General features: G+C 41.1%; 1 protein-coding gene across 2 annotated transcripts in view; it reads right to left on the bottom strand.

Annotated features, from left to right (window-relative positions):
• Positions 1-20045, bottom strand: part of LOC110516429 (filamin-A) — a 179143-nt gene that overhangs the window by 96265 nt on the left and 62833 nt on the right. For both annotated transcript variants that reach the window (XM_036989132.1, XM_036989133.1), the window contains exons 17-23: positions 19126-19216; positions 18189-18476; positions 14070-14182; positions 13699-13848; positions 13288-13606; positions 6280-6453; positions 2258-2420 (exon numbers count right to left, since the gene is read on the bottom strand). In XM_036989132.1, coding sequence (XP_036845027.1) covers positions 2258-2420; positions 6280-6453; positions 13288-13606; positions 13699-13848; positions 14070-14182; positions 18189-18476; positions 19126-19216 — 1298 coding nt within the window. The remainder of the gene's footprint in view (positions 1-2257; positions 2421-6279; positions 6454-13287; positions 13607-13698; positions 13849-14069; positions 14183-18188; positions 18477-19125; positions 19217-20045) is intronic.

Genomic DNA, 20045 nt, shown 5'->3' with positions numbered 1-20045 from the left:
CTGCCCACAAAATGAGGTGGAAACTGAGCTGCACTGAATAACCTCTTGCCAAATGTATGACCATAGAGACACATATGTCCCTCAGATTACACAGAAAAGAAACCCAATTTTGATAAACTCCCATATCTACTGGGTGAAATACCACAGTGTTGCATCACAGCAGCAAGATTTGTGACCTGTTGCCACAAGAAAAGGGCAAACAGTGAAGAACAAACACCATTGTAAATACAACCCATATTTATGTCGATTTATTTTCCCCTGTGTACTTTAACTGTTTGTTTATTTCACTTTTGTTTATTATCTACTTAATTTGCTTTGGCAATGTAAACATATGTTTCCCATGCCAATAAAGACCCTTGAATTGAATTGATTTGAGAGAGAGAGAGAGAGAGAGAGAGAGGAGGGGGGTGGGGGAGGTCATCGTTCTGTAACACAGGCTAGATGGTCTCCTGAAGCTGTGTGTCTGGGTGTTAGAGAGAGAGAGGAGGGGGGTGGGGGAGGTCATCGTTCTGTAACACAGGCTAGATGGTCTCCTGAAGCTGTGTGTCTGTATGTTAGAGAGAGAGAGAGAGAGAGAGGAGGGGGGTGGGGGAGGTCATCATTCTGTAACACAGGCTAGATGGTCTCCTGAAGCTGTGTGTCTGTATGTTAGAGAGAGAGAGAGAGAGAGGAGGGGGTGGGGGAGGTCATCGTTCTGTAACACAAGCTAGATGGTCTCCTGAAGCTGTGTGTCTGGGTGTTAGAGAGAGAGAGAGAGAGAGAGAGAGGAGGGGGTGGGGGAGGTCATCGTTCTGTAACACAGGCTAGATGGTCTCCTGAAGCTGTGTGTCTGGGTGTTAGAGAGAGAGAGAGAGAGAGAGAGAGAGAGAGAGAGAGAGAGAGAGGAGGGCGGTGGGGGAGGTCATCGTTCTGTAACACAGGCTAGATGGTCTCCTGAAGCTGTGTGTCTGTATGTTAGAGAGAGAGAGGAGGGGGGTGGGGGAGGTCATCGTTCTGTAACACAGGCTAGATGGTCTCCTGAAGCTGTGTGTCTGGGTGTTAGAGAGAGAGAGAGAGAGAGAGAGAGAGAGAGGAGGGGGGTGGGGGAGGTCATCATTCTGTAACACAGGCTAGATGGTCTCCTGAAGCTGTGTGTCTGGGTGTTAGAGAGAGAGAGAGAGAGAGAGAGGAGGGGGGTGGGGGAGGTCATCGTTCTGTAACACAGGCTAGATGGTCTCCTGAAGCTGTGTGTCTGGGTGTTAGAGAGAGAGAGAGAGAGAGAGAGGAGGGGGGTGGGGGAGGTCATCGTTCTGTAACACAGGCTAGATGGTCTCCTGAAGCTGTGTGTCTGTATGTTAGAGAGAGAGAGAGAGAGAGAGAGAGGAGGGCGGTGGGGGAGGTCATCGTTCTGTAACACAGGCTAGATGGTCTCCTGAAGCTGTGTGTCTGTATGTTAGAGAGAGAGAGGAGGGGGGTGGGGGAGGTCATCGTTCTGTAACACAGGCTAGATGGTCTCCTGAAGCTGTGTGTCTGGGTGTTAGAGAGAGAGAGGAGGGGGGTAGGGGAGGTCATCGTTCTGTAACACAGGCTAGATGGTATCCTGAAGCTGTGTGTCTGTATGTTAGAGAGAGAGAGAGAGAGGAGGGGGTGGGGGAGGTCATCATTCTGTAACACAGGCTAGATTGTCTCCTGAAGCTGTGTGTCTGTATGTTAGAGAGAGAGAGAGAGAGAGAGAGAGAGAGAGAGAGAGAGAGAGGAGGGGGGTGGGGGAGGTCATCGTTCTGTAACACAGGCTAGATGGTCTCCTGAAGCTGTGTGTCTGGGTGTTAGAGAGAGAGAGGAGGGGGGTGGGGGAGGTCATCGTTCTGTAACACAGGCTAGATGGTCTCCTGAAGCTGTGTGTCTGGGTGTTAGAGAGAGAGAGGAGGGGGGTGGGGGAGGTCATCATTCTGTAACACAGGCTAGATTGTCTCCTGAAGCTGTGTTTCTGCATGTTAGAGAGAGAGAGAGAGAGAGAGAGAGAGAGAGAGAGAGAGAGAGAGGAGGGGGGTGGGGGAGGTCATCGTTCTGTAACACAGGCTAGATGGTCTCCTGAAGCTGTGTGTCTGTATGTTAGAGAGAGAGAGAGAGAGAGAGAGAGAGAGAGAGAGAGAGAGGAGGGGGGTGGGGGAGGTCATCATTCTGTAACACAGGCTAGATGGTCTCCTGAAGCTGTGTGTCTGTATGTTAGTCCCTCTAAATAACAGCGTCTGCTAAATTACTCAAATGTGTGTCGTACCGGGTCTCCACTGTGAATGTATTGGCTTTGTTGGTGATGCCACTGTCCAGGCCGGGTCCATGCACACGTACACGCCCCGGGTCACACCCCTCTGTCACGCCAATATGGAACGGACTGTTGGGTACTGGTGTCTCATCGTACGCCACATCTACAATGTGGGGACCTGGACAGAACAGAGTTATCATATAGAGTTATCATATAGAGCTATCATATAGAGTTATCATGTAGAGTTATCATGTATAGTTATCATATAGAGTTATCATATAGAGTTATCATATAGAGTTATCATGTAGAGTTATCATGTATAGTTATCATATAGAGTTATCATATAGAGTTATCATGTATAGTTATCATGTAGAGTTATCATATAGAGTTATCATATAGAGTTATCATGTAGAGTTATCATGTATAGTTATCATATAGAGTTATCATGTAGAGTTATCATGTATAGTTATCATATAGAGTTATCATATAGAGTTATCATATAGAGTTATCATATAGAGTTATCATATAGAGTTATCATATAGATCACCTCTACAATGTGGGGGCCTGGACAGAACAGAGTTATCATGTAGAGTTATCATGTAGAGTTATCATATAGAGTTATCATATAGAGTTATCATATAGAGTTATCATGTAGAGTTATCATATAGAGTTATCATATAGAGTTATCATATAGAGTTATCATATAGAGTTATCATGTAGAGTTATCATATAGAGTTATCATATAGAGTTATCATATAGAGTTATCAAGTAGAGTTATCATATAGAGTTATCATATAGAGTTATCATGTAGAGTTATCATGTAGAGTTATCATATAGAGTTATCATGTAAAGTTATCATGTAGAGTTATCATGTAGAGTTATCATGTAGAGTTATCATGTAGAGTTATCATGTAGAGTTATAATGTAGAGTTATCATATAGAGTTATCATGCAGAGTTATCATGTAGAGTTATCATGTAGAGTTATCATATAGAGTTATCATATAGATCACCTCTACAACGTGGGGACCTGGACAGAACAGAGTTATCATGTAGAGTTATCATATAGATCACCTCTACAATGCGGGGACCTGGACAGAACAGAGTTATCATATAGAGTTATCATATAGAGTTATTATGTAGATCACCTCTACAATGTGGGGACCTGGACAGAACAGAATTATCATATAGAGTTATCATATATAGTTATCATATAGAGTTATCATATATAGTTATCATGTAGAGTTATCATGTAGGGTTATCATATAGAGTTATCATATAGAGTTATCATATAGATCACCTCTACAATGTGGGGACCTGGACAGAACAGAATTATCATATAGAGTTATCATATATAGTTATCATATAGAGTTATCATATATAGTTATCATGTAGAGTTATCATGTAGAGTTATCATATAGAGTTATCATATAGAGTTATCATATAGAGTTATCATATAGATCACCTCTACAATGTGGGGACCTGGACAGAGCAGAGTTATCATATAGAGTTATCATATAGAGTTATCATGTATAGTTATCATATAGAGTTATCATATAGAGTTATCATATAGAGTTATCATATAGAGTTATCATATAGAGTTATCATGTAGAGTTATCATGTATAGTTATCATATAGAGTTATCATATAGAGTTATCATGTATAGTTATCATATAGAGTTATCATATAGAGTTATCATATAGAGTTATCATGTAGAGTTATCATGTATAGTTATCATATAGAGTTATCATGTAGAGTTATCATGTAGAGTTATCATATAGAGTTATCATATAGATCACCTCTACAAACGACATCACAATACCCCATAATGACATCACAGTACCCCATAATAACATCACAAGACCCCATAATGACATCACAAGACCCCATAATGACATCACAAGACCCCATAATGACATCACAATACTCCATAACGACATCACAGTACCCCATAATAACATCACAAGACCCCATAATGACATCACAAGACCCCATAATGACATCACAAGACCCCATAATGACATCACAAGACCCCATAATGACATCACAAGACCCCATAATGACATCACAATACTCCATAACGACATCACAGTACCCCATAATGACATCACAAGACCCCATAATGACATCACAATACCCCATAATGACATCACAATACCCCATAATGACATCACAAGACCCCATAATGACATCACAATACCCCATAATGACATCACAGTACCCCATAATAACATCACAATGCCCCATAATGACATCACAGTACCCCATAATAACATCACAATACCCCATAATGACATCACAAGACCCCATAATGACATCACAATACCCCATAATGACATCACAATACCCCATAATAACATCACAATACTCCATAACGACATCACAATACTCCATAACGACATCACAGTACCCCATAATAACATCACAATACCCCATAATGACATCACAGTACCCCATAATAACATCACAATGCCCCATAATGACATCACAGTACCCCATAATAACATCACAATACCCCATAATGACATCACAGTACCCCATAATGACATCACAGTACCCCATAATAACATCACAATACCCCATAATGACATCACAGTACCCCATAATGACATCACAATACTCCATAATGACACATTTAGCAAATGTATTATTTTATTTATATCACATTTCCATAAGTTTTCAGACCCTTTACTCAGTGCTCTGTTGAACAGCATTTACATCCTGGAATCTTCTTGGGTATGACGCTCGATGCATGGCACACCTTAATTTGGGGAGTTTCTCCCATTCTTCTCTACTAGATAGTCCACTACCTAGTACACTACCTAGTCCACTATCTAGTCCACTAACTCACCTTCTGGGACCTAGACCTAGTAGGGAGTGTACTAGGTAGTTGACTAGGTAGTGAACTAGGTAGTGTACTAGGTAGTAGAGTAGGTAGTGGACTAGGTAGGGTACTAGGTAGTGTACTAGGTAGTGGACTAGGCTGTGTACTAGGTAGTGGACTAGGTAGTGGACTAGATTGTGTACTAGGTAGTGGACTAGATTGTGTAATAGGTAGTGTACTAGGTAGTGGACTAGGCTGTGTACTAGGTAGTGGACTAGATTGTGTACTAGGTAGTGTACTAGGTAGTGGACTAGATTGTGTACTAGGTAGTGGACTAGATTGTGTACTAGGTAGTGTACTAGGTAGTGTAATAGGTAGTGTAATAGGTAGGGGACTAGGTAGTTGACTAACTCACCCTCTTGGTAGGGAGTGTACTAAGTAGTTGACTAACTCACCCTCTTGGTAGGGAGTGTATTAGGTAGTTGACTAACTCACCCTCTTGGTAGGGAGTGTACTAGGTAGTTGACTAACTCACCTTCTTGGTAGGGAGTGTACTAGGTAGTTGACTAACTCACCTTCTTGGTAGGGAGTGTACTAGGTAGTTGACTAATTCACCCTCTTGGTAGGGAGTGTACTAGGTAGTTGACTAACTCACCTTCTTGGTAGGGAGTGTACTAGGTAGTTGACTAACTCACCCTCTTGGTAGGGAGTGTACTAGGTAGTTGACTAACTCACCTTCTTGGTAGGGAGTGTACTAGGTAGTTGACTAACTCACCCTCTTGGTAGGGAGTGTACTAGGTAGTTGACTAACTCACCTTCTTGGTAGGGAGTGTACTAGGTAGTTGACTAATTCACCCTCTTGGTAGGGAGTGTACTAGGTAGTTGACTAACTCACCTTCTTGGTAGGGAGTGTACTAGGTAGTTGACTAACTCACCCTCTTGGTAGGGAGTGTACTAGGTAGTTGACTAACTCACCTTCTTGGTAGGGAGTGTACTAGGTAGTTGACTAACTCACCTTCTTGGTAGGGAGTGTACTAGGTAGTTGACTAACTCACCTTCTTGGTAGGGAGTGTATTAGGTAGTTGACTAACTCACCCTCTTGGTAGGGAGTGTATTAGGTAGTTGACTAACTCACCTTCTTGGTAGGGAGTGTACTAGGTAGTTGACTAACTCACCTTCTTGGTAGGGAGTGTACTAGGTAGTTGACTAACTCACCTTCTTGGTAGGGAGTGTACTCTACGCTGTACATTCCGTCACAGTGGTCGGTGATGACAGCTTCAGTAACGGCTCCAGATGGGTTCTGGATGACTGTCTTGATGTGCTTCCCTCCCATCTGGGTCAGGGGCCGCGCGTCTACCGTGAAGTCTGTGGTTGCCTCGCGGAACACACCTAGAACACACAGCACACCCTTAGAACACACCTAGGGCCCAGAACACACCTAGGGCCCAGAACACACCTAGGGCCCAGAACACACCTAGGGCCCAGAACACACCTATGGCCCAGAACACACCTAGGGCCCAGAACACACCTAGGGCGCAGAACACACCTAGGGCCCAGAACACACCTAGGGCCCAGAACACACCTAGGGCCCAGAACACATACTTGGAACACACCTAGGGCCCAGAACACACCTATGGCCCAGAACACATACTTGGAACACACCTAGGGCCCAGAACACACCTATGGCCCAGAACACACCTATGGCCCAGAACACACCTATGGCCCAGAACACATACTTGGAACACACCTAGGGCCCAGAACACACCTAGGGCCCAGAACACACCTATGGCCCAGAACACACCTAGGGCCCAGAACACACCTAGGGCCCAGAACACACCTAGGGCCCAGAACACACCTAGGGCCCAGAACACACCTATGGCCCAGAACACACCTAGGGCCCAGAACACACCTAGGGCCCAGAACACACCTATGGCCCAGAACACACCTAGGGCCCAGAACACACCTAGGGCCCAGAACACACCTAGGGCCCAGAACACACCTAGGGCCCAGAACACACCTAGGGCCCAGAACACATACTTGGAACACACCTAGGGCCCAGAACACACCTATGGCCCAGAACACATACTTGGAACACACCTAGGGCCCAGAACACACCTATGGCCCAGAACACGCCTAGGGCCCAGAACACACCTATGGCCCAGAACACATACTTGGAACACACCTAGGGCCCAGAACACACCTAGGGCCCAGAACACACCTAGGGCCCAGAACACTCCTAGGGCCCAGAACACACCTAGGGCCCAGAACACACCTAGGGCCCAGAACACACTAAGAAATAAAAATATAATCCATTTAATTGGGGTGTAACGGTTCACCAAACCCACAGTTCAGTACGAATTGCGATTTTGGGGTCACAGTCCGTTCTGTTTTGGTACTTTGGTATTTAAGAAAATCCAAAGTACTGGTATATGATCATCATAAAAAAACATCAGGAATAACAACACGTTGAATTTACCTCAATGAAAACACATGCTCATCAACAACACCACCAGAGTAAAAAGCTATGTTTACTCATCAACAACAACACTAGAGTAAAAAGCTATGTTTACTCATCAACACCACCAGAGTAAAAAGCTATGTTTACTCATCAACAACACCACTAGAGTAAAAAGCTATGTTTACTCATCAACAACAACACTAGAGTAAAAAGCTATGCTTACTCATCAACAACACCACCAGAGTAAAAAGCTATGTTTACTCATCAACAACAACAGAGTAAAAAGCTATGTTTACTCATCAACAACACCACCAGAGTAAAAAGCTATGTTTACTCATCAACAACAACACTAGAGTAAAAAGCTATGCTTACTCATCAACAACACCACCAGAGTAAAAAGCTATGTTTACTCATCAACAACACCACCAGAGTAAAAAGCTATGTTTACTCATCAACAACACCACCAGAGTAAAAAGCTATGTTTACTCATCAACAACAACACTAGAGTAAAAAGCTATGTTTACTCATCAACAACAACACTAGAGTAAAAAGCTATGCTTACTCATCAACAACACCAGAGTAAAAAGCTATGTTTACTCATCAACAACACCACCAGAGTAAAAAGCTATGTTTACTCATCAACAACACCAGAGTAAAAAGCTATGTTTACTCATCAACAACACCACCAGAGTAAAAAGCTATGTTTACTCATCAACACCACCAGAGTAAAAAGCTATGTTTACTCATCAACAACACCACCAGAGTAAAAAGCTATGTTTACTCATCAACAACACCACCAGAGTAAAAAGCTATGTTTACTCATCAACAACACCAGAGTAAAAAGCTATGTTTACTCATCAACAACACCAGAGTAAAAAGCTATGCTTACTCATCAACAACACCAGAGTAAAAAGCTATGTTTACTCATCAACAACACCACCAGAGTAAAAAGCTATGTTTACTCATCAACAACACCACCAGAGTAAAAAGCTATGTTTACTCATCAACAACACCACCAGAGTAAAAAGCTATGTTTACTCATCAACAACAACACTAGAGTAAAAAGCTATGTTTACTCATCAACAACAACACTAGAGTAAAAAGCTATGTTTACTCATCAACAACAACACTAGAGTAAAAAGCTATGTTTACTCATCAACAACAACACTAGAGTAAAAAGCTATGTTTACTCATCAAGAACAACACTAGAGTAAAAAGCTATGTTTACTCATCAACAACAACACTAGAGTAAAAAGCTATGTTTACTCATCAACAACACCACCAGAGTAAAAAGCTATGTTTACTCATCAACAACACCAGAGTAAAAAGCTATGTTTACTCATCAACACCACCAGAGTAAAAAGCTATGTTTACTCATCAACAACACCAGAGTAAAAAGCTATGTTTACTCATCAACAACACCAGAGTAAAAAGCTATGTTTACTCATCAACAACACCAGAGTAAAAAGCTATGTTTACTCATCAACAACACCAGAGTAAAAAGCTATGTTTACTCATCAACACCACCAGAGTAAAAAGCTATGTTTACTCATCAACAACACCAGAGTAAAAAGCTATGTTTACTCATCAACAACACCAGAGTAAAAAGCTATGTTTACTCATCAACAACACCACCAGAGTAAAAAGCTATGTTTACTCATCAACAACACCAGAGTAAAAAGCTATGCTTACTCATCAACAACACCAGAGTAAAAAGCTATGCTTACTCATCAACAACACCACCAGAGTAAAAAGCTATGCTTACTCATCAACAACAACACTAGAGTAAAAAGCTATGTTTACTCATCAACAACACCACCAGAGTAAAAAGCTATGTTTACTCATCAACAACAACACTAGAGTAAAAAGCTATGCTTACTCATCAACAACAACACTAGAGTAAAAAGCTATGTTTACTCATCAACAACAACACCAGAGTAAAAAGCTATGTTTACTCATCAACAACAACACTAGAGTAAAAAGCTATGCTTACTCATCAACAACAACACTAGAGTAAAAAGCTATGTTTACTCATCAACAACAACACCAGAGTAAAAAGCTATGTTTACTCATCAACAACACCACCAGAGTAAAAAGCTATGTTTACTCATCAACAACAACACTAGAGTAAAAACCTATGTTTACTCATCAACAACACCAGAGTAAAAAGCTATGTTTACTCATCAACAACACCACCAGAGTAAAAAGCTATGTTTACTCATCAACAACAACACTAGAGTAAAAAGCTATGTTTACTCATCAACAACAACACTAGAGTAAAAAGCTATGCTTACTCATCAACAACAACACTAGAGTAAAAAGCTATGTTTACTCATCAACAACACCACCAGAGTAAAAAGCTATGTTTACTCATCAACAACACCAGAGTAAAAAGCTATGTTTACTCATCAACAACACCACCAGAGTAAAAAGCTATGTTCACTCATCAACAACAACACTAGAGTAAAAAGCTATGCTTACTCATCAACAACACCAGAGTAAAAAGCTATGCTTACTCAACAACACCACCAGAGTAAAAAGCTATGTTTACTCATCAACAACACCACCAGAGTAAAAAGCTATGTTTACTCATCAACAACAACACTAGAGTAAAAAGCTATGCTTACTCATCAACAACACCACCAGAGTAAAAAGCTATGCTTACTCATCAACAACACCACCAGAGTAAAAAGCTATGTTTACTCATCAACAACAACACTAGAGTAAAAAGCTATGCTTACTCATCAACAACACCACCAGAGTAAAAAGCTATGTTTACTCATCAACAACACCACCAGAGTAAAAAGCTATGTTTACTCATCAACAACACCACCAGAGTAAAAAGCTATGTTTACTCATCAACAACAACACTAGAGTAAAAAGCTATGTTTACTCATCAACAACACCACCAGAGTAAAAAGCTATGTTTACTCATCAACAACAACACTAGAGTAAAAAGCTATGCTTACTCATCAACAACACCACCAGAGTAAAAAGCTATGTTTACTCATCAACAACACCACCAGAGTAAAAAGCTATGTTTACTCATCAACAACAACACTAGAGTAAAAAGCTATGCTTACTCATCAACAACACCACCAGAGTAAAAAGCTATGTTTACTCATCAACAACACCACCAGAGTAAAAAGCTATGTTTACTCATCAACAACACCACCAGAGTAAAAAGCTATGTTTACTCATCAACAACACCACCAGAGTAAAAAGCTATGTTTACTCATCAACAACACCACCAGAGTAAAAAGCTATGTTTACTCATCAACAACACCACCAGAGTAAAAAGCTATGTTTACTCATCAACAACACCACCAGAGTAAAAAGCTATGTTTACTCATCAACAACACCAGAGTAAAAAGCTATGCTTACTCATCAACAACACCAGAGTAAAAAGCTATGTTTACTCATCAACAACACCACCAGAGTAAAAAGCTATGTTTACTCATCAACAACAACACTAGAGTAAAAAGCTATGTTTACTCATCAACAACACCACCAGAGTAAAAAGCTATGTTTACTCATCAACAACAACACTAGAGTAAAAAGCTATGTTTACTCATCAACAACAACACTAGAGTAAAAAGCTATGTTTACTCATCAACAACACCACCAGAGTAAAAAGCTATGTTTACTCATCAACAACACCAGAGTAAAAAGCTATGTTTACTCATCAACACCACCAGAGTAAAAAGCTATGTTTACTCATCAACAACACCAGAGTAAAAAGCTATGTTTACTCATCAACACCACCAGAGTAAAAAGCTATGTTTACTCATCAACAACACCAGAGTAAAAAGCTATGTTTACTCATCAACAACACCACCAGAGTAAAAAGCTATGTTTACTCATCAACAACACCACTAGAGTAAAAAGCTATGTTTACTCATCAACAACACCACCAGAGTAAAAAGCTATGTTTACTCATCAACAACACCACTAGAGTAAAAAGCTATGTTTACTCATCAACAACACCACCAGAGTAAAAAGCTATGTTTACTCATCAACAACAACACCAGAGTAAAAAGCTATGTTTACTCATCAACAACAACACTAGAGTAAAAAGCTATGCTTACTCATCAACAACACCACCAGAGTAAAAAGCTATGTTTACTCATCAACAACACCACCAGAGTAAAAAGCTATGTTTACTCATCAACAACACTAGAGTAAAAAGCTATGTTTACTCATCAACAACACTAGAGTAAAAAGCTATGTTTACTCATCAACACCACCAGAGTAAAAAGCTATGCTTACTCATCAACAACACCACCAGAGTAAAAAGCTATGCTTACTCATCAACAACACCAGAGTAAAAAGCTATGTTTACTCATCAACAACACCACCAGAGTAAAAAGCTATGTTTACTCATCAACAACACCACCAGAGTAAAAAGCTATGTTTACTCATCAACAACACCACCAGAGTAAAAAGCTATGTTTACTCATCAACAACACCACCAGAGTAAAAAGCTATGTTTACTCATCAACAACACCACCAGAGTAAAAAGCTATGCTTACTCATCAACAACACCACCAGAGTAAAAAGCTATGTTTACTCATCAACAACACCACCAGAGTAAAAAGCTATGCTTACTCATCAACAACACCACCAGAGTAAAAAGCTATGTTTACTCATCAACAACAACACCAGAGTAAAAAGCTATGTTTACTCATCAACAACAACACCAGAGTAAAAAGCTATGTTTACTCATCAACAACAACACCAGAGTAAAAAGCTATGTTTACTCATCAACAACACCACCAGAGTAAAAAGCTATGTTTACTCATCAACAACACCACCAGAGTAAAAAGCTATGTTTACTCATCAACAACACCACCAGAGTAAAAAGCTATGCTTACTCATCAACAACAACACTAGAGTAAAAAGCTATGCTTACTCATCAACAACACCACCAGAGTAAAAAGCTATGCTTACTCATCAACAACACCACGATGATGGTTTATCCACTCCACCACACCCCATTGTACAGAACTAGTTCCCGGCTACACTTCACAAAAGGATAGATTGAAAAGGTAGGAATGGCCGTGTGGTGACAACAATATCTCCCTCAACTTGATCAAGACAAAGGAGATGTTGGGTGGACTACAGGAAAAGGAGGACCGAGCACACCCAGGAGGTTGAGAGCTTCAAGTTCCTTGGAGTCCACATCACCAAACAAACTATCATGGTCCAAGCACACCAAGACAGTCATGAAGAGGGCACGACAAAACGTATTCCCCCTCAGGAGGCTGAAAAGATTTGGCATTGGTCCTCAGATCCTCAAAAGGTTCTACAGCTGCACCATTGAGAGCATCCTGACTGGTTGCATCACTGCCTGGTATTGCAACTGCTCGGCCTCCGACAGCAAGGAACTACAGAGGGTAGTGCGTATGGCCCAGTACATCACAGGGGCTAAGCTGCCTGCCATCCAGGACCTCTACACCAGGCGATGTCAGAGGAAGGACCTAAAAATTGTCAAAGACTCCATCCAGCCACCCTAGTCATAGACTGTGTTCTCTGCTGCTGCACAGCAAGCGGTACTGGAGCGCCAAGTCTAGGTCCAAGAGGCTTCTAAAACCATAACACTCCTGAAGCCATAACGCTCCTGAACATCTAATCAAATTGCTACACAGACTATTTGCATTGTCCCCCCCTTTTTAATCTTTTACACTGCTGCTACTCTTTGTTTATTATCTATGCATATTCACTTTAATAACTCTATCTACATAGGGGACAGAACACTCTCTGACCTTTGCCCTCTACTCCCGGTCCGAACACGCGGACTCCGCTGGTGTTGACCGCCGCCTCCACAGTCAGGGAGGCAGGGAAGTTGGGTACATCCTGCCCCCCATAGCGGATGGTGAGGGTGTAGGAGCCGGGGTACCGGGGGATGTAGGTGATGGTGTAGGTTCCGTCTCCGTTGTCCTGGATGTGGACCTCTGCCTCTGTCCCACTGTCACTGATGATCTCTATGGTCAGCTCAGCTGGACCTGCGTTGGTACAGTCCACCACAAACTCCCCAGTCTCTCCCACTTTGGCACGCTCCAAACCTGGGCCGGAACACTTCACCTGACAGACATGGGGGAAACAGGACATACAGGTTTAAGGGTCAGGGGTTAGAGATCAGGGGTTAGAGGTCAGCAGTTAGAGGTTGTGTTTACCTTGGTGGCGTCGGTGGGGGGATAGGCGGTGGTGTTGAAGGGGGATCCTGGGATCGGAGCTCCGTCAAAGGTCAGCTCCACCTGGTATGGCCCTGCCTCCCAAGGGATGAACTTCACTTGACTGGTCTCTGGTTTAAGACCTGCCTCCACCTGAATAATCAGTATATTAACATTCAAATTAATAACAACCTTCATCATTGTCTATTTGTAAAGCACCTTTCATCATTGGTTTTAGCACAACATTTTTAACAATGCACATATAACTGTAATGAAGCTTTTAAAAACGCAACAAAGCATTTATAAACATATCATTGTAATGTTTTTAAAAAGAGAGTTAAAATGAAAAACAAAATATCAATCTACATCCCTACCTTGCTGGTGACAGGTTTCCCAGAAGGCCCTGTAACATTGGCCCAGACTTTCCCCTGAACTCCTGCTCCTTCAGAATTCACAGTCACTTCCTGGTCCTTACCCACCGTCATCTCTACACAGATAGAGGAAGAGATAGAGAAATAAAGAAAGAGATAGAGATAAAGAAGAGATAAAAGAGGAGAGATATTTTAGAGAAGAAATGGAGATATAGAAGAGAAGAGATATAGAAGAGAAGAGACATAGATATGGAAGAGAAGATATATAGAAGAGATTAAGATATATAGAGGAGATAGAGAAGAGAGAGAAGAGATAGAGATACAGAAGAGATTAAGAGATAGAAGAGGAGAGATGAAGATATATAGAGGAGATAGAGATAAAGAAGAGAAGAGATAGATTGAGGAATGTGAGGTGTGAGGCAGATATAAAGCATTAAGAGTGTGTGGAGCTCGGAACTGTCCCTTATTTGTGTGGTGCTAAAACATTTGAATTTGCCCCGAGTTCCCTCTTCCCACGTGAAAATACGACATGTTGACAAATTGACTTTCCTTTAACCGGATTTTTGCCCTAGCACTACATAGCTGATTTAAATAACTAACTTGTCATCAATGGCTAGGGCATAAGCAAAAAGCACACCCAGGTGGGGGCCCAGGACCGAGTTTGAGAAACCCTGCTGTGGTGGGAAGTATATGGGGCTTTGGTGACAAAACAGATGGCACTGTGATAGACTACATCCAGTTTGTTGAGTAGAGCGTTGGAGGCTATTTTGTAAATGACATCGCCAAAGTCAAGGATCGGTAGGATGGTCCGTTTTACGAGGGTATGTTCGGCCTAATAATAAATTATTATAACTCTGGATTGGAGTCATAAAAACAATTAAATAAATGTATGTTATATAGCAGGTAACGGATCGGCTCTCTGAACAATTCTGACATATCTATGGTATATATAGTATGTAGTTTAGATAGTATGCCTGTATATAGTTTGTAATGATATATTATCTATAGTATACAGTTGAAGTCGGAAGTTTAAATACACCTTAGCCAACTACATTTAAACTCGGTTTTTCACAATTCCTGACATTTAATCAGGACAATAGGCAACCAGCTTGGTGAGAAGGCAACAACTGTTTGGCGCAATTATTAGAAAATGGAAGAAGTTCAAGATGACGGTCAATCACCCTCGGTCTGGGGCTCCATGCAAGATCTCACCTCGTGGGGCATCAATGATCATGAGGAAGGTTAGGGATCAGCCCAGAACTACATGGCAGGACCTGGTCAATGACCTGAAGAGAGCTGGGACCACAGTCTCAAAGAAAACCATTAGTAACACACTACACAGTCATGGATTAAAATCCTGCAGCGCACGCAAGGTCCCTCTGCTCAAGCCAGCGCATGTCCAGGCCCGTCTGAAGTTTGCCAATGACCATCTGGATGATCCAGAGGAGGAATGGGAGAAGGTCATGTGGTCTGATGAGACAAAAATAGAGCTTTTTGGTCTAAACTCGCCGTGTTTGGAGGAAGAGGAAGGATGACTACAACCCCAAGAACACCATCCCAACCGTGAAGCATGGAGGTGGAAACATCATTCTTTGGGGATGCTTTTCTGCAAACGGGACAGGAAGACTGCACCGTATTGAGGGGAGGATGGATGGGGCCATGTATCGCGAGATCCTGGCCAACAACCTCCTTCCCTTAGTAAGAGCATTGAAGATGGGTCGTGGATGAGTCTTCCAGCATGACAACGACCAGAAACACACAGCTAGAGCAACTAAGGAGTGGCTCCATAAGAAGCATCTCAAGGTCCTGGAGTGGCCTAGCCAGTCTCCAGACCTGAACCCAATAGAACATCTTTGGAGGGAGCTGAAAGTCCGTATTGCCCAGAGACAGCCCCAAAACCTGAAGGATCTGGAGAAGGTCTGTATGGAGGAGTGGGCCAAAATCCCTGCTGCACTTTGTGCAAACCTGGTCAAGAACTACAGGAATGTAGGAACGTATGGTCTCTGTAATTGCAAACAAATGTTTCTGTACCAAATATTAAGGTCTGCTTTTCTGATGTATCAAATACTTATGTAATGCAATATGAATTACTTAAAAATCATACAATGTGATTCTCTGGATTTTTGTTTTAGATTCCGTCTCTCACAGTTGAAGTGTACATATGATAAAAATTACTTGCAAAATCGGCAGTGTATCAAATACTTGTTCTTCCCACTGTATATACTATATCACTATCTATCTCAACTACATACTATACATTCTAAATATACTATATCACTATCTATCTCAACTACATACTATACATTCTAAATATACTATATCACTATCTATCTAGACTACATACTATACATTCTAAATATACTATATCACTATCTATCTCAACTACATACTATACATTCTAAATATACTATATCACTATCTATCTCAACTACATACTATACATTCTAAATATACTATATCACTATCTATCTCAACTACATACTATACATTCTAAATATACTATATCACTATCTATCTCAACTACATACTATACATTCTAAATATACTATATCACTATCTATCTCAACTACATACTATACATTCTAAATATACTATATCACTATCTATCTCAACTACATACTATACATTCTAAATATACTATATCACTATCTATCTCAACTACATACTATACATTCTAAATATACTATATCACTATCTATCTAGACTACATACTATACATTCTAAATATACTATATCACTATCTATCTCAACTACATACTATACATTCTAAATATACTATATCACTATCTATCTCAACTACATACTATACATTCTAAATATACTATATCACTATCTATCTCAACTACATACTATACATTCTAAATATACTATATCACTATCTATCTCAACTACATACTATACATTCTAAATATACTATATCACTATCTATCTAGACTACATACTGTACTAAAAAAAGTACATGCACTGCATTCTATACACATTTGAAGTCGGAAATTGACATACACTTAGGTTGGAGTCATAAAACTAGTTTACATACACTTAGGTTGGAGTCATAAAACTAGTTTACATACACTTAGGTTGGAGTCATTAAAACTAGTTTACATACACTCAGGTTGGAGTCATTAAAACTAGTTTACATACACTCAGGTTGGAGTCATTAAAACTAGTTTACATACACTTAGGTTGGAGTCATTAAAACTAGTTTACATACACTTAGGTTGGAGTCATTAAAACTAGTTTACATACACTTAGGTTGGAGTCATTAAAACTAGTTTACATACACTTAGGTTGGAGTCATTAAAACTAGTTTACATACACTTAGGTTGGAGTCATTAAAACTAGTTTACATACACTTAGGTTGGAGTCATTGAAACTAGTTTACATACACTTAGGTTGGAGTCATTAAAACTAGTTTACATACACTTAGGTTGGAGTCATTAAAACTAGTTTACATACACTTAGGTTGGAGTCATTAAAACTAGTTTACATACACTTAGGTTGGAGTCATTAAAACTAGTTTACATACACTTAGGTTGGAGTCATTAAAACTAGTTTACATACACTTAGGTTGGAGTCATTAAAACTAGTTTACATACACTTAGGTTGGAGTCATAAAACTAGTTTACATACACTTAGGTTGGAGTCATAAAACTAGTTTACATACACTTAGGTTGGAGTCATTAAAACTAGTTTACATACACTTAGGTTGGAGTCATTAAAACTTGTTTACATACACTTAGGTTGGAGTCATAAAACTAGTTTACATACACTTAGGTTGGAGTCATTAAAACTAGTTTACATACACTTAGGTTGGAGTCATTAAAACTAGTTTACATACACTTAGGTTGGAGTCATAAAACTAGTTTACATACACTTAGGTTGGAGTCATTAAAACTAGTTTACATACACTTAGGTTGGAGTCATAAAACTAGTTTACATACACTTAGGTTGGAGTCATAAAACTCATTTTTCAACCACTACACAAAGTGCACAATTGGCCCAGCGTCTTCCGTGGTTGGCCAGGGTAGGCTTTCATTGTAAATAAGAATTTGTTTTTAATTGACTTTCCTAGTTAATGAAAATTAAAAAAATAGTATTTTTTTGTTTTTACAGTGTACGTACTATCACCCAGTCCAGCCACTTGTATCTTGCTGAGGTCATGGCTTGGTGCCACGGGGATGGAGAAGGGACTCTTGGGAATAGAATCTCCTCCGTAGGTGAGGGCCACTCCCAGAACACCCTGCTGGACAGGGGTGTACTTGACCGTATGGGTGTTATCGGGGTTGTTGATGATCTCAAAGTCCTTGACCGTCTCTCCTTTAGCCGGGCCGGAGAACACAGCGTCCAGCTTGGCTTTACCTGCAGCCTTGGTGTTTACTGTGAAGTGGGTCGGCTTGGTCAACTCCACACCTGGAGGGAGGGAAGAGAGGCCATGGAACAGGGACGGGTTAGTTATCTCTGGTGGATGAAAAGGTGAGTACTGTACTGTGAAGAAGGTCGGCTTAGTCAACTCCACACCTGGAGGGAGGGGAGAGAGGCCATGGAACAGGGACGGGTTAGTTATCTCTGGTGGATGAAAAGGTGAGTACTGTACTGTGAAGAAGGTCGGCTTGGTCAACTTCACACCTGGAGCGAGGGAAGAGAGGCCATGGAACAGGGAAGGGTTAGTTATCTCTGGTGGATGAAATGGTGAGTACTGTACTGTGAAGTGGGTCGGCTTGGTCAACTCCACACCTGGAGGGAGGGAAGAGAGGCCATGGAACAGGGAAGGGTTAGTTATCTCTGGTGGATGAAAAGGTGAGTACTGTACTGTGAAGAAGGTCGGCTTGGTCAACTCCACACCTGGAGCGAGGGAAGAGAGGCCATGGAACAGGGAAGGGTTAGTTATCTCTGGTGGATGAAATGGTGAGTACTGTACTGTGAAGTGGGTCGGCTTGGTCAACTCCACACCTGGAGGGAGGGAAGAGAGGCCATGGAACAGGGAAGGGTTAGTTATCTGGTGGATGAAATGGTGAGTGTGTACCGTGTGTGCCGTGTGTACCGTGTGTGTGTGGCTCACCACTATGGTTGAGTCCTGGTCCCTCGGCCTTGACCTTGCTGGCGTCATGTGACGGGTCAACTTTGATACTGATGGGAGTCATGGGGATGGTCTGGAACACAGAGAGGCGACATTACTCATACTAACCGCACTAACGTTTTCAGAATTGAAGAAAAGAGCGGACGACATTCAGCCGAAGCCTGACGAGAGCAGATACAAATTCATTGCTTTATCTAATTATGACAAATGTTAAGAAACTTTTGAGCAATGTGATAACGTAATGACTTTTCAAATAAGTTATGTTTAATGTTGGATTTCAATTAGTTAGCTATGCTATCCTTACAAACCGCATAGCATTACAGCAGTATGTACCAGTGTGTTAGCTATGCTATCCTTACAAACCACATAGCATTACAGCAGTATGTACCAGTGTGTTAACTATGCTATCCTTACAAACCGCATAGCATTACAGGAGTATGTACCGGTGTGTTAGCTACACTATCCTTGCCTGGCATTATATTAAATATAATACACCTAACTACCCAGCGTTTATTGACTTGATTATTCACGTCATTCTTAGCTAAGTGGTGTAATCAATGGACATTGTTAATTCTGTCTATCTACTCCAATTTCGGAGCACTCTCGTCTGAGTGTGCCAGAGCACAGAATAACTGACAGATTTTACGAAGACAGCCTAACCAGCTCTGCTAGGGTGAATAAAATGGTCACAGTGTTCTCTCATTTGTGTCTGGAAGTAGCTAGCCTACATTAGCCAGTTAGCTGGGTGATTGACTGCGGTTGTTGGCCTCTGTTGTTCGTTCAGAACGCTTTGATCAACCCTCCTCCTCGGCCAGAGCGTCCAGTGTGACCTCTGAACGCTCCGAGAGCAAATCACTCTGATTTTACGAATGAACAATTTGACAACTTCCTGAGTTTACGAA

Source organism: Oncorhynchus mykiss, chromosome 9, assembly GCF_013265735.2.
Source record: "Oncorhynchus mykiss isolate Arlee chromosome 9, USDA_OmykA_1.1, whole genome shotgun sequence".
Lineage (NCBI taxonomy): Eukaryota > Metazoa > Chordata > Actinopteri > Salmoniformes > Salmonidae > Oncorhynchus > Oncorhynchus mykiss.
This window is presented reverse-complemented; position numbering and strand designations above follow the sequence as displayed.